We start from the raw sequence: 17,787 nt of genomic DNA, 5'->3' as shown, positions 1-17,787 counted from the left end.
CTTACCCTTCCCCCTCCCCATGTCCTTAAGTCCATTCTCTAGTAGGTCTGCATCTTTATTGCCACCTTGCCCCTACGTTCTTCATGACCTTTTTTTTTTTTCTAGATTCCATATATATGTGTTAGCATATGGTATTTGTTTTTCTCCTTCTGACTTACTTCACTCTGTATGAGAGACTCTAGGTCCATCCACCTCACTACAAATAACTCAGTTTCATTCCTTCTTATGGCTGAGTAATATTCCATTGTATATATGTGCCACATCTTCTTTATCCATTCGTCTGTTGATGGACACTTAGGTTGCTTCCATGTCCTGGTTATTGTAAATAGAGCTGCAATGAACATTGTGGTACATGACTCTTTTGAATTATGGTTTTCTCAGGGTATATGCCCAGTAGTGGGATTGCTGGGTCATATGGTAATTCTATTTTTAGTTTTTTAAGGAACCTCCATACTGTTCTCCATAGTGGCTGTATCAATTTACATTCCCACCAACAGTGTATAAGGGTTCCCTTTTCTCCACACCCTCTCTAGCATTTATTGTTTGTAGATTTTTTAATGATGGCCATTCTGACTGGTGTGAGATGATATTGCATTGTAGTTTTGATTTGCATTTCTCTAATGATTAATGATGTTGAGCATTCTTTCATGTGTTTGTTGGCAATCTGTATATCTTCTTTGGAGAAATGTCTATTTAGGTCTTCTGGCCATTTTTGGATTGCGTTGTTTGTTTTTTTGATATTGAGGTGCATGAGCTGCTTGTAAATTCTGGAGATTAATACTTTGTCAGTTGCTTCATTTGCAAATGTTTTCTCCCATTCTGAGGGTTGTCTTTTCGTCTTGTTTATGGTTTCCTTTGCTGTGCAAAAGCTTTTAAGTTTCATTAGGTCCCATTTGTTCATTTTTGTTTTTATTTCCATTTCTCTAGGAGGTGGGTCAAAAAGGATCTTTCTGTGATTTATGTCATGGAGTGCTGTGTCTATGTTTTCCTCTAAGAGTTTTATAGTGTCTGGCCTTATATTTAGGTCTTTAATCCATTTTAAGTTTATTTTTCTGAATGGTGTTAGGGAGTGTTCTAATTTCATTCTTTTACATGTAGCTGTCCAGTTTTCCCAGCACCACTTATTGAAGAGGCTGTCTTTTCTCCATTGTATATTCTTGCCTCCTTTATCAAAGATAAGGTGACCATATGTGTGTGGGTTTATCTCTGGGCTTTCTCTCCTGTTCCATTTATCTATATTTCTGTTTTTGTGCCAGTACCATACTGTGTTGATTACTGCAGCTTTGTAGTATAGTCTGAAGTCTGGGAGCCTGATTCCTCCAGCTCCATTTTTCTTTCTCAAGATTGCTTTGGCTATTTGGAGTCTTTTGTGTTTCCATACAAATTGTGAATTTTTTTGTTCTAGTTCTGTGAAAAATGCCAGTGGTAGTTTGATAGGGATTGCCCAATGCTACCACTATTTTGACTTTGGTCACAACAGGCTCCTGTTGCCTGTTTTTAAACTTTATACTGATGGAGTCTTACAGTATGTCCCCTTATATGTCAGGCTTCTGTCTACAGGACTCATCCATGTTGTTGCTTGCAGCAATAATTGATTATTTTTCATCACTGAGTTATATTCCAGTGAATTGATATAAACACAACTTATTCTGCTATTGATGGACAATTGCATTATTTCCAGTGTTATTAATAAAGTATTATGAACATTCTTGATTGCGTATTTTGGCGGGACATACATACTCATTTCTGTTGGATATCCACTCAGAAGTGAAATTGCTGCTCATAGCTATTACAAATGCTTCTGCTTCTTGCATGAATCTGACATGATTCTATTCCTAACTCTCTAGTAACTCAGGAAGATGGGTTTCTCATGTCTGGACACACAGTGGGTGAAGTAGACTCTCCTCAAAGGATAGAACAGACTCTAACAACTGGCTCATGAATGTGATTGAGGCAAATGGACCCATTGAGAGAGAAGTGGGTCATAGCAAAGGGATAAACACTTCCCCTTTGATCAGAGCCACAGACACCTCCAGCAAAGGAGATACTAATGTCTCATCAAAGCAGGTCCATGTTTTGAATACCAGAGCAGGACTCTTTCATGTAAGGAAGTGCCCACCTCATGTAGCAGGTCAAACACAATTACCACCACAGTTATCAAATTTTGAGCACTTTTTATATGCCAGTCATAGTACTTCATACTTTATAGAATGCAGTTGTTAGGACTGTTGAGTTGTAAATAACAGAATCCAACCTGATTATTAACAAAGATTAATTCATTTAAATAATAGTTCTTCATTCTGAGATTGCCTTTCTCTTCATGTAGGTGTTAAAATGTATTACATTTCATATAATAACAATAAGAGTGGATGATAATTGCTAATTGTTATAAGTAAATGTTCCTTTCAACCATACGTAAAGCTCCTAACACTAAACTATTTCCCTGCCCCCACCAACCAAGTCTTTTACTTTTGAGTTGTATATTGGGCTGAATTTTATTGCCACATGCCACCCAGGTGGGAAAGCTACTGCTTCACACCATTCTCTAAAACCTGGGCATTTTCATTCTTTTATCCAAGAATAACCCTAAGGCTCTCATCAATATCCTATTTATTAATGTAGCAAGAATGTTAGGTGAGTTTATATGATAGTAATATGTCATTATTTACTAAAGTCCATGCTTTATTCAGATTTCCTTAGCATTTACATAATGCCCTTTTTCCATTCCAGGATCCTATCCAGGATACCATTGTGTCTCATTAAGCTCCTCTTGGCTGTGACTATTTCTCTGTTTCTCAGGGTTTTCTTGGTTTTGATAACCTTGATAGTTTTGAGGAGTACAGGTCAGCTATTTTTAGAATGCTCCCATACTGGAATTTGTCTTATGTTTTTCTCTTGGTTGAACTGGGGTTATGGGTTTTGGGGAGACCACAGAGGTAAAGTGGCATTTTTATCACATCATATAAAGGGAACATACCATCCACATGATTTATGACTGTTGATATTGGCCTTGATCACCTGGCTGAGGTAGTTTGTCAAGTGTCTTCACTGTGAAGTTTCTCTTTTCCCCTTCCTCATTCTATGCTATGCTCTATGGAAGGGAGTCATTATGCACATCTGACATTTAAGGGTGGAGTATCTAAACAAATTACTTGGAATTCTTCTGCATGGAATATTTCTCTCTTCTTCATTTATTAATTATTCAAGCATTTATTTATCAATATGGACTTATGTATAGTTATTTTATATGTTGTAATAGAATTCAGTACAACTTTTTTTTTGCTTGGGTTGTTCTAGATTTGACCATTTGGAGCCATTTCAGTTGGCTCCTTTACCCCTTTGATATACTCCCATTGTTGGTGCTTTTTTTATTTTTTAGAGTATTTCCTTACTTTGCAGCACTACAAGATGCTCCAGGCTCATCTTATGTTTCCAGAATCAGTCATTTCTCCAAGGAGTAGGGCTAAAAATTTTTTTTAAGACAAATGTTATTCTCTCTTCTGTAACTTTTTTATTTTTTTATTTTTTTTATTTTTGGCTGTGTTGGGTCTTCGTTGCTGTGCGCGGGCTTTCTCTAGTTGCAGTGAGTGGGGGCTACTCTTTCCTGCAGTGCGCGGGCTTCTCATTGCGGTGGCTTCTCTTGTTATGGAGCATGGGCTCTAGGCACGCGGGCTTCAGTAGTTGTGGCATGCAGGCTCAGTAGTTGTGGCTCGCATGCTTTAGAGCGCAGGCTCAGTAGATGGGGTGCATGAGCTTAGTTGCTCTGAGGCATGCGGGATCTTCCCAGACCAGGTATGGAACCCATTTCCCCTGCATTGGCAGGCAGATTCTTAACCACTGTGCCACCAGGGAAGTCCTAGGGCTAATTTTTGGAATATGATTTAATATATATGATTTATATCTTAACTAAGGACCTTAGCTCAGGACAGGTCAAAGTCAGCTAGAAAACATTAGTTTACTAGTATGTACATGTACAACCATAACCACACCCAAACAGTGTGGCTTGTTAGAAAAGATCTACACATACCCTCCCACCACAAAACTACTGGCATTTCTTCTTGGTTCCAAGATTCAGACACGCTGTTATCTTCATTCCTCCTTAAATATTGTTATGAATGTTATAACAGACAGGTTAACTGAAGATGAGAGAAAACAAACCCAAACATTTTAGCTCCTAATCATCAGTAGTATTGTATGAGGAAGAGATTTTGATGACATAGACATTGCTATTCAAACCAATGAGTGCACACCCCAAGATAACCAGTTTCGGCCAGGGATCAGACAAAATCAAAGTGGTATCTTACTGGATCATCACTTTTCTTTTATATCTGGGGCAGTGGGCAAGCAGTTGTTATTAAAGCTAATGGGAAAAAATTTCTATTTTCAAATTAAAAACAAGTTTGATGATATATGAAAGTTTACTGGAAAGTAAATGAAGCATACATATGATTTTATATTGGTAGGGCTGACTTAAAGCTATGTTTCTGTATTTCGAGGGTCCTCTATCACTATTGGTGATTTGATGCAACATTTAAGAAACGACAAATAACATACAAGGGAACTCCCATAAGGTTAACAGCTGATTTGTCAGCAGAAGCTCTACAAGCCAGAAGGGAGTGGCATGATATACTTAAAATGATGAAAGGGAAGAACCTACAACCAAGTTTACTCTACCCAGCAAGGATCTCATTCAGATTCAACAGAGAAATCAAAAACTTTACAGGCAAGCAAAAGCTAAGAGAATTCAGCACCACCAAACCAGCTCTACAACAAATGCTAAAGGAATTTCTCTAAGTGGGAAATACAAGAGAAGAAAAGGACCTACAAAAACAAACCCAGAACAATTAAGAAAATGGTAACAGGAACATACATATTGATAATTACCTTAAACGTGAATGGATTAAATGCTCCAACAAAAAGACACAGGCTTGCTGACTGGATACAAAAACAAGACCCATATATATGATGTCTACAAGAGACTGACTTCAGACCTGGGGACACATATAGACTGAAAGTGAGGAGATGGAAAAATATATTCCATGCAAATGGAAATCAAAAGAAAGCTGGAGTAGCAATACTCATATCAGATAAAATACAAGAGACATGGAAGGACACTACATAATGATCAAGGGATCAATCCAAGAAGAAGATATAACAATTATAAATATAACAATTATATCTTCTTATAATTTTTATATAAATATAACAATTATAAGAAGATATAACAATTATAATTATAAATATATATGCACACAACATAGGAGCACCTCAATACATAAGGCAACTGCTAACAGCTATAGAAGAGGAAATCGACAGTAACACAATAATAGTGGGGGACTTTAACACCTCACTTACATCAATGGACAGATCAACCAAAATGAAAATAAATAAGGAAACAGAAGCTTTAAATGACACAATAGACCAGATAGATTTAATTGATATTTATAGGACATTCCATCCAAAAACAGAAGATCACACTTTCTTTTCAAGTGTGCATGGATCATTCTCCAGGATACATCACATCTTGGGTCACAAATCAAGCCACATTAAATTGAAGAAAACAAATCATATCAATCATCTTTTTTGACCACAACGCTATGAGATTAGAAATGAATTACAGGGAAAAAAACGTAAAAAACACAAGCACATGGAGGCTAAACAACAGAATAGTAAATAACCAAGAGATCACTGAAGAAATCAAAGAGGAAATCAAAAAATACCTAGAGACAAATGACAATGAAAGCACAATGATCCAAAACCTATGGGATGCAGCAAAAACAGTTCTAAGAGGGAAGTTTATAGCTATACAAACCTACCTCAAGAAACAAGAAAAATCTCAAATAAACAATCTAACCTTACACCTGAAGGAACTAGAGAAAGAAGAACAGACAAAACCCAAAGTCAGCAGAAGGAAAGAAATCATAAAGATCAGAGCAGAAATAAATGAAAGAGAAACAAAGAAAACAATAGCAAAGATCAATAAAACTAAAACCTGGTTCTTTGAGAAGATAAACGAAATTGATAAACCATTAGCCAGACTCATCAAGAAAAAGAGGGGGAGGACTGAAATCAATAAAATTAGAAATGAAAAGGAGAAGTTACAACAGACACTGCAGAAATACAAAGCACCCTAAGAGATTACTACAAGCAACACTAAGCCAATAAAATGGACAACCTGCAAGAAATGGACAAATTCTTAGAAAGCTATAACCTTCCAAGACTGAACAAGGAAGAAACAGAAAATATGAACAGACCAATCACAAGTAATGAAATTGAAACTGTGATTAAAAATCTTCCAACAAACAAAAGTCCAGGACCAGATTGGCTTCACAGGTGAATTCTATCAAACATTTAGAGAAGAGCTCACATCCCTCCTTCTCAAACTCTTCCAAAAAATGCCAGAGGAAGGAACACTCCCAAACTCATTCTATGAGGCCACCATCACCCTGATACCAAAACCAGACAAAGATACTACAAAAAAAGAAAATTACAGACCAATATCAGTGATGAATATAGATGCAAAAATCCTCAACAAAATACTAGCAAACAGAATCCAACAACACATTAAAAGGATCATACACCATGATCAAGTGGCATTTAACCCAGGGATGCAAGGATTCTTCAATATACACAAATCAATCAATGTGATACACCATATTAACAAATTGAAGAAGAAAAACCGTATGATCATCTCAATAGATGCAGAAAAAGCTTTTGACAAAATTCAACACCCATTTATGATAAAAATTCTCCAGAAAGTGGGCATAGAGGGAACCTACCTCAACATAATAAAGGCCATATATGACAAACCCACAGCAAACATCATTCTCAATGTGAAAAACTGAAAGCATTTCCTCTAAGACCAGGAACAAGACAAGGGTGTCCATCTCATCATTATTAGTCAACATAGTTTTGGAAGTCCTAGCAACGCCAATCAGAGAAGAAAAAGAAATAAAAGGAATACAAATTGGAAGAGATGAAGTAAAACTGTCACTGTTTGCAGATGACATGATACTATACACAGAGAATCCTCAGGATGCCACCAGAAAACTAGTAGAGCTAGTCAATGAATTTGGTAAAGTTGAAGGATACAAAATTAATGCACAGAAATCTCTTGCATTCCTATACACTAATGATGAAAAATCTGAAAGAGAAATTAAAGAAACACTCCCATTTACCACTGGAACAAAAAGAATAAAGTACCTAGGAATAAACCTACCTAGGGAGACAAAAGACCTGTATGCAGAAGACTATAAGCCACTGATGAAAGAAATGAAAGATGATACCAACAGATGGAGAGATATACCATGTTCTTGGATTGGAAGAATCAATATTGTAAAAATGACTATACCACCCAAAGCAATCTACAGATTCAATGCAATCCCTATCAAATTACCAATGGCATTTTTTTGCAGAACTAGAACAAAAAAAATCTTAAAATTTGTATGGAGTCACAAAAGACCCTGAATAGCCAAAGCAGTCTTGAGGGAAAAAAGCAGAGCTGGAGGAATCAGACTCCCTGACTTCAGACTATACTACAAAGCTACAGTAATCAAGACAATATGGTACTGGCACAAAAACAGAAATATAGATCAATGGAACAAGATAGAAAGCCCAGAGATAAACCTATGCACCTATGGTCAACTAATCTATGACAAAGGAGGCAAAGATATACAATGGAGAAAAGAGAGTCTGTTCAATAAGTGGTGCTGGGCAAACTGGACAGCTGCATGTAAAAGAATGAAATTAGAACACTCCCTAACACCATACACAAAAATAAACTCAAAATGGATGCAAGACCCAAATGTAAGACCGGACACTATAAAATCTTAGAGGAAAACATAGGAAGAACACCCTTTGACATAAATCACAGCAAGATCTTTATTATCCACCTCCTAGAGTAATGGAAATAAAAACAAAAATAAACAAATGGGACCTAATGAAACTTAAAAGCTTTTGCACAGCAAAGGAAACCATAAACAAGACAAAAAGACAACCCTGAGAATGGGAGAAAATATTTGCAAATGAATCAGTGGACAAAGGATTAATCTCCAAAATATAGAAACATCTCATGCAGCTCAATAATAAAGAAACAAACAACCCCGTCCAAAAATGGGCAGAAGACCTAAATAGACATTTCTACAAAGAAGACATATAGATGGCCAAGAAGCACATGAAAAGCTGCTCAACATCAATAATTATTAGAGAAATGCAAATCCAAAGTACAATGAGGTATCACCTCACACCAGTTAGAATAGGCATCATCAGAAAATCTACAAACAACAAATGCTGGAGAGGGTGTGGAGAAAAGGGAACCCTCTTGCACTGTTGGCGGGAATGTAAATTGATACGGCCACTATGGAGAAGAGTATGGAGGTTCCTTAAAAAACTAAAAATAGAATTACCATATGATCCAGCAATCCCACTACTGGGCATATACCCAGAGAAAACCATAATTCAAAAAGACACATGCACCCTAATGTTCACTGCAGCACTATTTACAATAGCCAGGTCATGGAAGCAACCTAAATGCCCATCGACAGACGAATGGATAAAGAAGTTGTGATACATATACACAATGGAATATTACTCAGCCATAAAAAGGAACGAAATTGGGTCATCTGTAGAGACGTGGATGGATCTAGAGACTGTCATACAGAGTGAAGTAAGTCAGAAGAGAAGAACAAATATCGTATATTAACGCATATATGTGGAACCTAGAAAAATGGTACAGATGAACCAGTTTGCAGGGCAGAAATTGAGACACAGATGTAGAGAACAAACGTTATGGACACCAAGGGTGGAAAGCGGCCGGGGGTGGAGGTAGGGGTGTGATGAATTGGGCGACTGGGATTGACATGTACACACTGATGTGGATAAAACTGATGACTCATAAGAACCTGCTGTTTAAAAAAAAAAAAAGAAATGTTGACATGGTTTCTTGATAGAAACTGGAACGACAGTAAATCTTCACCAACTGGTGAACAGTTCTTTAACCAACAGTCAAAAATGGATCGTTTTGTTGTTTTGTTCTGGCAGAGGCAGGGAGAGGGGTATGTTGGCAATGTCATGAGAAGGTTCAAGAATTTGGATTTGCGTTCCATTTTCCAATGCCAACTAAATACCAACTAGAAGTGAATTATTATACTATCCAAGTATTTTGTGTTGCAAGAGGTAGTATTTTATAACACTATTATAAATTGTCAAAGAAATATATATTTGACAATGATTTATGGCTTGGAAATTGCTGGCTTTTCCTTTCTAAATGAATAGTCAGTTCATTAAACTAGACATCATCTAAACATATTTTGAGGTGACCTATAATGATGGGGCAAATAAAATAAGTGAAATTCATTTCTATCGATATATACATTATATTTTTGTCAGATATTCTCATTTCAATTTATTATTGTTACGCCAAAGTTTACTTTGGTTGACAAATGGAATACTAGTCAACCTAGTATCTATTTAGAAGAAAGTATCTGTTTAGAGGGAAAAAAAGTCATTAATAAAGTTTTTTGATCAAGCAAAAGTGGAAGGTATGAAGAAAAACACTTTTCCATTCCTTGGTAAAGGGGTTAAATGCTTTCTGGTTAAAGGGTTAAATAAAAAAACATCAAGAAAGACTTCCTGGGGGCAATTAGCAGGATGGTGGGAATTATGCATTCTTAAAACATTCACTAAGTAGGTTTCAGGTTTTATTAAAACAATATAATGAAGGTAGATAAATTTATCATAACGAAAGCACACTGAGGTCAAAGGTTACACAGGGAACATTATGACACAATAACCAGGAAGTCAGTGTCATAGATTAATCTCTTGCTCTTCTCTTTCAATAATAATGTCAAACTTTAGTCAGTTATAAAGGATGAGTCTTTGCTTAACTGTTCTCATGTGATACAGGAAATTCATTTCTAGTTTAAAATATAGAATAGAGCTTAATGGCACATCTGTTTCACAAAATCTTGACATGGATCCTCAACTTACATGAACTAACACGATGAATTGATTTTCAGAATGATACTGGTGGGTTTCCCTGATGGCACAGTGGTTAAGAATCTGCCTGCCAATGCAGGGGACAAGGATTCAAGCCCTGGTCCGGGAAGATCCCACATGCTGCAGAGCAACTAAGCCTGTGCGCCACAACGACGGAGTCTGCTTGCGCTCTAGAGCCTGCAAGTCACAACTATTGAACCCGCGTGCCACAACTACTGAAGCCCGTGCACCTAGAGCCCATGCTCCACAATAAGAGAAGCCACCGCAATGAGAAGCCCATGCACCGCAGCAAAGAGTAGCCCCTGCTCGCTGCAACTAGAGAAAGCCCATGCTCAGCAACGAAAACCCAATGCATCCAAAAATAAATAAATAAAATAAATTTATTAAAAAAAAAAGAAAGATACCGGCAAACACAGATCATTTTCAAGTACATCATTTAGTGATTATCTGCCATTACAGCATATATTTGCCTTTTTCCTTTCCCCATCTCTTCGTATTAACTGCCATATCACAGTAATATTTTATTTATTTGGTCAGTTCATTTATATTACCAATCAAGTATAAAGTAACATTACTGAGTAAATCAAGGGTTCCAAACTGGGGGACCTGCAGGCAAATTCAACCTACAGACATATTTGCTTTGATCCACCCAGTATTAAAGAGATCTAGAAACGCCATATAAAAATTTAGATTTCTGGATTTCTCTTATTAAACCAACACTGGCCTGAGTCTTTCAACACTGACCTGAATCTCATGTGACTCTAATCCGCTGGAGCAAAATATTAGAACGCCTCCTTTAGGTAAATCCCATCACACTCTGTTGCTTACACCCAACCAGCTTCATTCATTAAATACCTACTTGGCCCCTGCAGGCTTGTGAATATGTGACCCCTCGATTAGACTGATGTGGGTGGTAGTGGTGGTGGTGGTGTGCATATGTGGTTACGAAATAAGCATGCAACCAAGATGGTTTAACAAAGTCTCAACCCATGTGACTTCAGAGATTATGATTTGTGTTAAATCATTTCTTTAACAGTAATTTATGGCCTATCAAATAGTAAAATAATCTCTTAGGGATAAACAAAATAGATTCCTACTTATAAATATCATGAAAAGAGAACTTCCTGTCTACACAAAGCTGCATACTAATCCCATGAGACCTTTATCCCTACTTTGTTCTCTTCCCTCTTGAGTTTTTTCCTCCCCAAATATATCACAGAAAAATCATAATCTATTTTTTTAAAGAAGATTTATTTTGGATTAAGTGATTTCATGATGCAACATGGTTTTAAACAAAAATAGAGATCAGTATGAAAATAAAACAAATTGTACACATTAAAATATCTTTCCCTCAAAGCATTTCAGAGTCATAAAAAAATACAACACAAAAGTCAGGGGTTCAGGTTAGGATAAGAATACAGAAAACAAACAACAAGTCTACATTTCAGAGTCCCAGGCTCCATTTAATACCACCCATGATTCATTTCTAGGATGTCAACAGTCTGTATTATTTGCTTGGGGAAAAAATAAAGATGAAATTGAAATATAAGGTGAAATGAGAGCTGTATAATTTCAGTGTCAATAGCAAATACTTCCCATTATTATTCTCTATTAAAAGTCACATTGAATAAATATAAAGCTTAAATCAACTCAACAAAAATAGAAACATAACTATTAATTGTGACATGGTGTAATAGACACAATGGGTGGAGTTGGTGAAAAGAAATTGGAAGGCTTAAAAAAATACATGACCCGTGCTCTACGTCTTAGAAATAAATGTGTTTTTCTTTTACAGAGCCTTAATATTAAAAACTAAGCATTATTATAAAATTAGATTAATACTTTCAGTAAGAGGCAAGAGAGATGCATGTATTTTTATTTATTTATTTTGGAATGCCTGCATCCCTATTATAAAAACATGTAATCTTATGCACTTTCCAACATATACCAGCCTCCATTTTACTTATGATATCATATAAAGAAAAATAGGTTGTAATAACATCTTTTAGAGCATTAGGGTCCTAAAAGAACATTCATTTTGTGTGTTTCTTGGTTAGTCCTTCCAAGGTATTTCTTGAACATTATCCATCCTTTTTTTTATAGAAGGTGATAGTAACCAAGAGTTTACTAATGGTTCCTTACCTGCATCAGTAATAGCTGATTCAGTTTGAATCATACACTATACCTATCAACACTCCTGAGGGCTGTAATATCTTAAAAGAAAATTGGATAGAAAGATATCACCTGCCCAAGGCCACCAGATGTAAAAATCACATATTTAAATTTAATTTTCCTGTGTTCCCCAGAAACCGTACAAGTAGGCCCTTCCAATTCTGCTGAACTGTTCGATCATGAAAGCCCAATAAACTACCTAACAGATTAAATCTAAGCAAATGTATTTCAGTCTTGATGAATTTCTCAAAAAACTGGAAACACTTATTAGGTCTCCATTTGCAATTCAGTAACCTAATTCTTAGGTTTCTGCTTTTTAGATGAACAGTGAACATTTAAGTTACCATTAGAAACCAAGAAAAATGTCTCAAAAACGATTGTAACATCAAAGAATGTCTGCTAAAAAACAAATTAGGCAAAATAAATGTGTCAAGCAACAACACCCTCTCTCATTTTTCCCATACAAAGTTCAGTAATAGTAATGATAATTCTTAAATTAAAAATAGTCCACAACATAATTTAATGCTAAATTGTTGAATCTCCTGATTGAGCTACAGTTAGCTTTAATACTTTGGGGCTAAGTTCTGTTTTGCAACACATAAAATGTTATCAACCTACTTAAGTTATAAAATAAGGGTATTTCCCACCAGGTAGATTACCAAGCAGTGCTCTCATTAGGCAGCATGGCATTCTTCTTCTCTAAGTCAGAAACCAAAGTATATGTTCCTACACCCACCAGCAAGCCCTAAGATGATCCTTCCATCTTGGTTTTAACTTTCCCTCTGCTACAGTCCTGTGGACTGCTCTGATATGGGTAGTGCACACACATTATGTATATCCTTTGTGCCAGCTCCTTGGAATGCAGTTACCACTCCTGAATCTTGAAGGCTGGTCAATAATTAGCACTACATTCTTGGCAGGGGTCGGGGAGGGAGGGAGGCACCACTGCTGGGCTCCTCTTTTCTGATTTTTGTTTCTATCATCTTTCTAGTGGGCAGCAAGTTGTTGGCCTTAAGCCACAATTCAGAAAGCTTGACGTCTCTGACATTTCTTTGCTTCCATATTAGAAAAGCAAATCTATCTAGAAAACACAATCGAACTAGAAAGGCAATAGTTTTTGCAAAATTAGGATCTATCTGAAAGTGACATTCTCATTAATTTAAACTCAAATTTTATAGAAGGTGTCTAAGATTTAGAGTGTTTTCATTCATCAATTAAATCAGAAAAAAGGTAAGAGAGCACAAAAGGGCCTGAAAGTCAGATTCAGTTTGAGGATGAAGCGTGTTCTTTATTTGCGTTTTTTTCTATGCAGGGTGATAGGTATCTTGTAATGATGGTATAGCATCATTTCATCCTCAGTGGGAATTTTCCGAATTGGGTTGGATTGGAAGAAAGACTTTAAGGCTATTCGTTATCAGATGTTTGCCTTAGAAGTAGTCAAGTCATAAATACAATTCGTGCAGATAGAAAAAAAAAAGTTGGAGGAATGTGAGGAGGACAGAGAGGAAAAGAGAACCTGCAGTAGTTCCTTCATCCACGTCACTGGAACTCAGCTATCAGGGTTTTCTAGATCCATCCTTGTCCAAAATTAAAAAATAAAATCAGGCTTCTAATTAAAGTGTTTTTTCATTACTTTGCTTCCAAATAATATTTGAGAAAACTAAACTTACTATACTATATAAATCCACCAAAAGCAATCAAACTTTGTAGTTTGTTTTTAATTTCTCATAACAAGTAGTAAAATGGAAACATTAAGAATATGGGGAGGTTTTCCATGAATATGCTAATTTCTTCATGGACTTTTCAGAGGTGTCACATTTTAAGAGTGTTTGAAAAAATGAGAGTTTGGGTAGACAAAGCAGCTTGTAAACTTCACTGAAATTGGAATAGTTTGGTAGAAACATTAGTCTCCACATTTCTCGAGATGAAACCTAGAACTGTAGCTGTAAACTACTAAAATTGATCACACAAGCCACCTGTGAAAATCAGCCTCAACCCAGATGGGACCTGATACCTTCTACCCCACAGAGTGTGAAGATCAAGAGAGACTAAGCACTTAAAAGTGCTTAGCAACAGTAAAGCGCTGTTCAAACATATTCTACCGTTACTGTTAATCATTTGAATGCAGGTTTTTTTAAACTTCTGATTGTTAAGCAAGTACAACAAATTTTCCTTCATTTATTACAGAACTTCTACTTAATTATAAACACAATATATGGTAGAAAATTGTGACCGCACTTCTTTGACCAAGATCCATTCGTTTTGTGCACAAGAAAAAAGTTTTGACCCCAGTGGTGGATGGGCTCAAGGACTGGGATTTTTCACACTGAAAACCAAAGGTACACTGTAGTGCAGATGAAGGGAAACTACTGAACTTAATTCTGGCATTTTTTGGGTAATTTGAAGATCCTTGAGTTGGTCCTTCACAGTTCAGCTCCCCACCTGCACACTTTAAACTCTGTGTGTAAACACACACTGGGCTTCCACACTTGACCAGTATCATCACACTGTTACACGCCATTAGTTACCAACAGCAAGAACATTTATATGATTTTTTTTTAGCCACAGTATCTCCCACGTATGAACCCTTCACTGGAACCCCCAGATGGAGCAAGCCATTCTCTCCTCATTCCTTGACTGTAGAACATACCAACTTTTATTTAAAATACTTTCTTTGAACCTTGGTGTCTACTCCACTAGACTGTGAGCTTCTTGAGGCAGATTTTTGAATCTTGCAGCTCCATCATCAAACACAGTGGCTGGCACAGAGTGAATGCCAATAGTGGGCCTCTTCTCTCACCTAACAGAAGCTCTGCATACATATTTGATGTATCGTGACTGTCTTTTATAGTATAAGCATCACTTATGAGTTTCTTAAAGAAAACAAGATCAGACAGCCAAATTATCTAGGTTCATAGTCCAGAAGAAAATATTTACAGATATTTCTATTTGTAGAGTATATTAAAGTCTAATTTATTCTGTGGAAATGTTATTTAATATTTTAAATAGTTATTATTGGACTCTTTTACTAATGAATAATAATAGATCAGTTATCATGGTGTTCTGATGTGAGAGGTCCATCTTGGATAATTCCCAATTCTGAGAATGGTAGCAGCTAGACGATTATACTGGTATTTGGAAAGAAGCTGGATGCCTTAACAAAGAAGTATATTTGCTAAAAATAGTTAAAGAGAGATATTTTATTTCAAATCTCTTTTACCTAATAATGTGTAATATGGTAACAAAGTGTCACAAACCAAAATGCAAGCTGACATGGTCTATGAAAGTATTTTTGAAAGAAATGCAACCTTCTGTATCAGCTGCTTAGAGAATGCCAGCTCTGAAACATCTTACATACCATCAAAAATGTGTGTTTTTTTTTAAAAAAAAGCATGTTATACTATTTTTCCTTATAATGAAAAAAATACAAGTAAAAATAGTTTGTAAGATTAAATATATACTTATATTCATGATAAGTAAGTACAAACTAACATTTCCAGTTCAAATCTTTTTCTCTTTCTTTCTGATACAATTATAGTACACAGATAAATCTTTCCTTCTTATTTCCAGATTTCTGAAACCTTTTCCCCAGAACGTTTCTCCACACCACAGTACTTGCCTTTAGAGCAGGAATGCAACATGAGTGGTATTCCTCCTGAGGGTCCCAATAGTAAATGTAGCTTAACCAACAGTGAAATCAGTTCTTACAAACCACCTATGAAAACCACGCATTTGACCTCCATAAAATGTAGGATTGCCAACACCCCATAATAGGAATTCCATGGTTGCTTATAAATATAGTTCTCGAAGAAGTATTTGGGCAATGCCTGTAATACCATAGGCTGGCAAACCAAATGTTTAATCCAATGATTTTATTACCCTCAATTTAAGTTCACTCTATTGAACACCTGATTAGTTACGACCGTTAAGTCAAGAAATAAACAAGGATGTGGAATGACCCCAAAGCAATAAAAATGAAGAACACCCTCTGATAAACTAAGCAAAAATAACTTTAGTGATGTCATGCAGTTTCTGAGATATCATAGAAAAATTGTTTCTTAATATTGATAAGAAAATTATCCATCAGTGAAAATGCAGGCTTAGAAATATAGTACTGAGAGTTTCAATTTGTGATGTCTTCACTGGTGAGGGGAAATGGAATTCTTATTACTAAAGAGAGCTGATCTCTTGGGTGTTTCTGATGGCTCCCTAACTGAGCTTAGTGTTTAACGATGCTGTACAAATAAAAAGCAGTGGGAGAAATACGAAATATATGTATTAAATGCCATCCTGAAAAGTATTTGATGGATGGAAGAGAGTCTAATGCATTTTAAATAAATGCATATCATACTATCACATAGAGTGAATCTTAAAAAATTATTACTTAGATGCACAGTCCTTGTAGTGGTAGACATGGCACTGTGAAGAAAGTTTGATTTAGAAGCTATTTTCTATTATACTTGTCAAGTGATGGAGTTGCTGTTAGTCATATTGTAATGTCCCTTCAACTTTGGTACATTCAGTGCAAAATATTTTGGGGAATTTTTTTGTACCTTTATAAATATAAAAGGCCCTTTTGTTCCCTTTGAGAGTGCTTAAAAGGATACATATTAGCATGATGCCCTAGTAAGCATGGAACACGAAAATGGAACAGATGATACGTACAGTATGATAGGTAGGTTCTTATATACATCTTAGAGAACATAAATATAATGAACTTATAAAAAATAAACAGAACTCACTGTGTACTTTTTCCTGATATGCTGTGATTAATTGCTAGTTATTTTAAAACTGTTTTCATGCATTATAAAGCATAAAATCTGTCATTAGTAATTCACTGAATAACAGTTTGTCTTCGGCCATAATTACACACATACCACTTTGCATATACATTGTCACAGACCACCTTATTGCAAATCTTTAAGGTTACCTCATATTGACTTGGTTTCATTTTCACTGTGTCCCATGAAAGCTGAAACCTATGGTGCACACCATGCAGGCACTCATAAGCAAGAAAATGAATATTCTGCTATAACTTAGGGCTTAAATGAATGTATTTTCAGGAGATATATTTGTTTTTATTATGTTATTTAACTTGCACTAATTTGGAGATTGGGCCAAGCGCTGCCAGTTTGGCTTGAATCATGTTCAAAGGTAAGTTTCAAGATTCTCCTGAGTCTCTAAAAGTTATCATGGAGCTGATCGTGTACAGGTTCATCTTCATCTTGGAACATAACAAATGGAAAAAAGTTTGGCAGTCAAGAACTGTTGATTGAAAGATTGTTGGGTGGTTCCCTGGGCATCAAGCTCACCCAAATCCTTCCAAGAGTACTCATCACCACTATCCAGTCCCCAAATGTGGCAGAACACGTGTTCCTGGAAAATAACAGCACTCAGCTTTACTCTAATGGAAGTGTACTCTTGAAACTTCCAATGTTCAGCCATTCTTCTAGAGGGCAGCTTCTGGAATTGCCTGTCTACACGGAGCGGGGCATTGTGCCTCCAGGTCACTCAAGTCCAAAGGTACTGGTCTCTTCAACTGCTGTCAAGAGTTTTTCATAAAGCATGGAGAAGGATGGGTACGGAGGGAGATCCAGACGGTTAAAACAAGTGTGAGCT

General features: G+C 36.2%; 1 protein-coding gene across 10 annotated transcripts in view; it reads right to left on the bottom strand.

The window, feature by feature from the left end:
* The window catches only part of HECW2 (HECT, C2 and WW domain containing E3 ubiquitin protein ligase 2), a 456,160-nt gene that overhangs the window by 15,459 nt on the left and 422,914 nt on the right, over positions 1 to 17,787 (bottom strand). For all 10 annotated transcript variants that reach the window (XM_022567294.2, XM_089915956.1, XM_089915960.1 and 7 more), the window contains one exon: positions 1 to 17,787. This exon is cut by the window's left edge and continues 15,459 nt beyond it. In XM_022567294.2, coding sequence (XP_022423002.2) covers positions 17,676 to 17,787 — 112 coding nt within the window. In that variant the 3' untranslated portion in view covers positions 1 to 17,675.

This window comes from Delphinapterus leucas, chromosome 8, assembly GCF_059928025.1.
Source record: "Delphinapterus leucas isolate spDelLeu-1000000601 "Yukka" chromosome 8, BTC_Dleu_Yukka2, whole genome shotgun sequence".
NCBI lineage: Eukaryota > Metazoa > Chordata > Mammalia > Artiodactyla > Monodontidae > Delphinapterus > Delphinapterus leucas.
The sequence above is the reverse complement of the archived record's forward strand: the minus strand, read 5'-3'. Positions and strand labels throughout refer to the sequence as shown.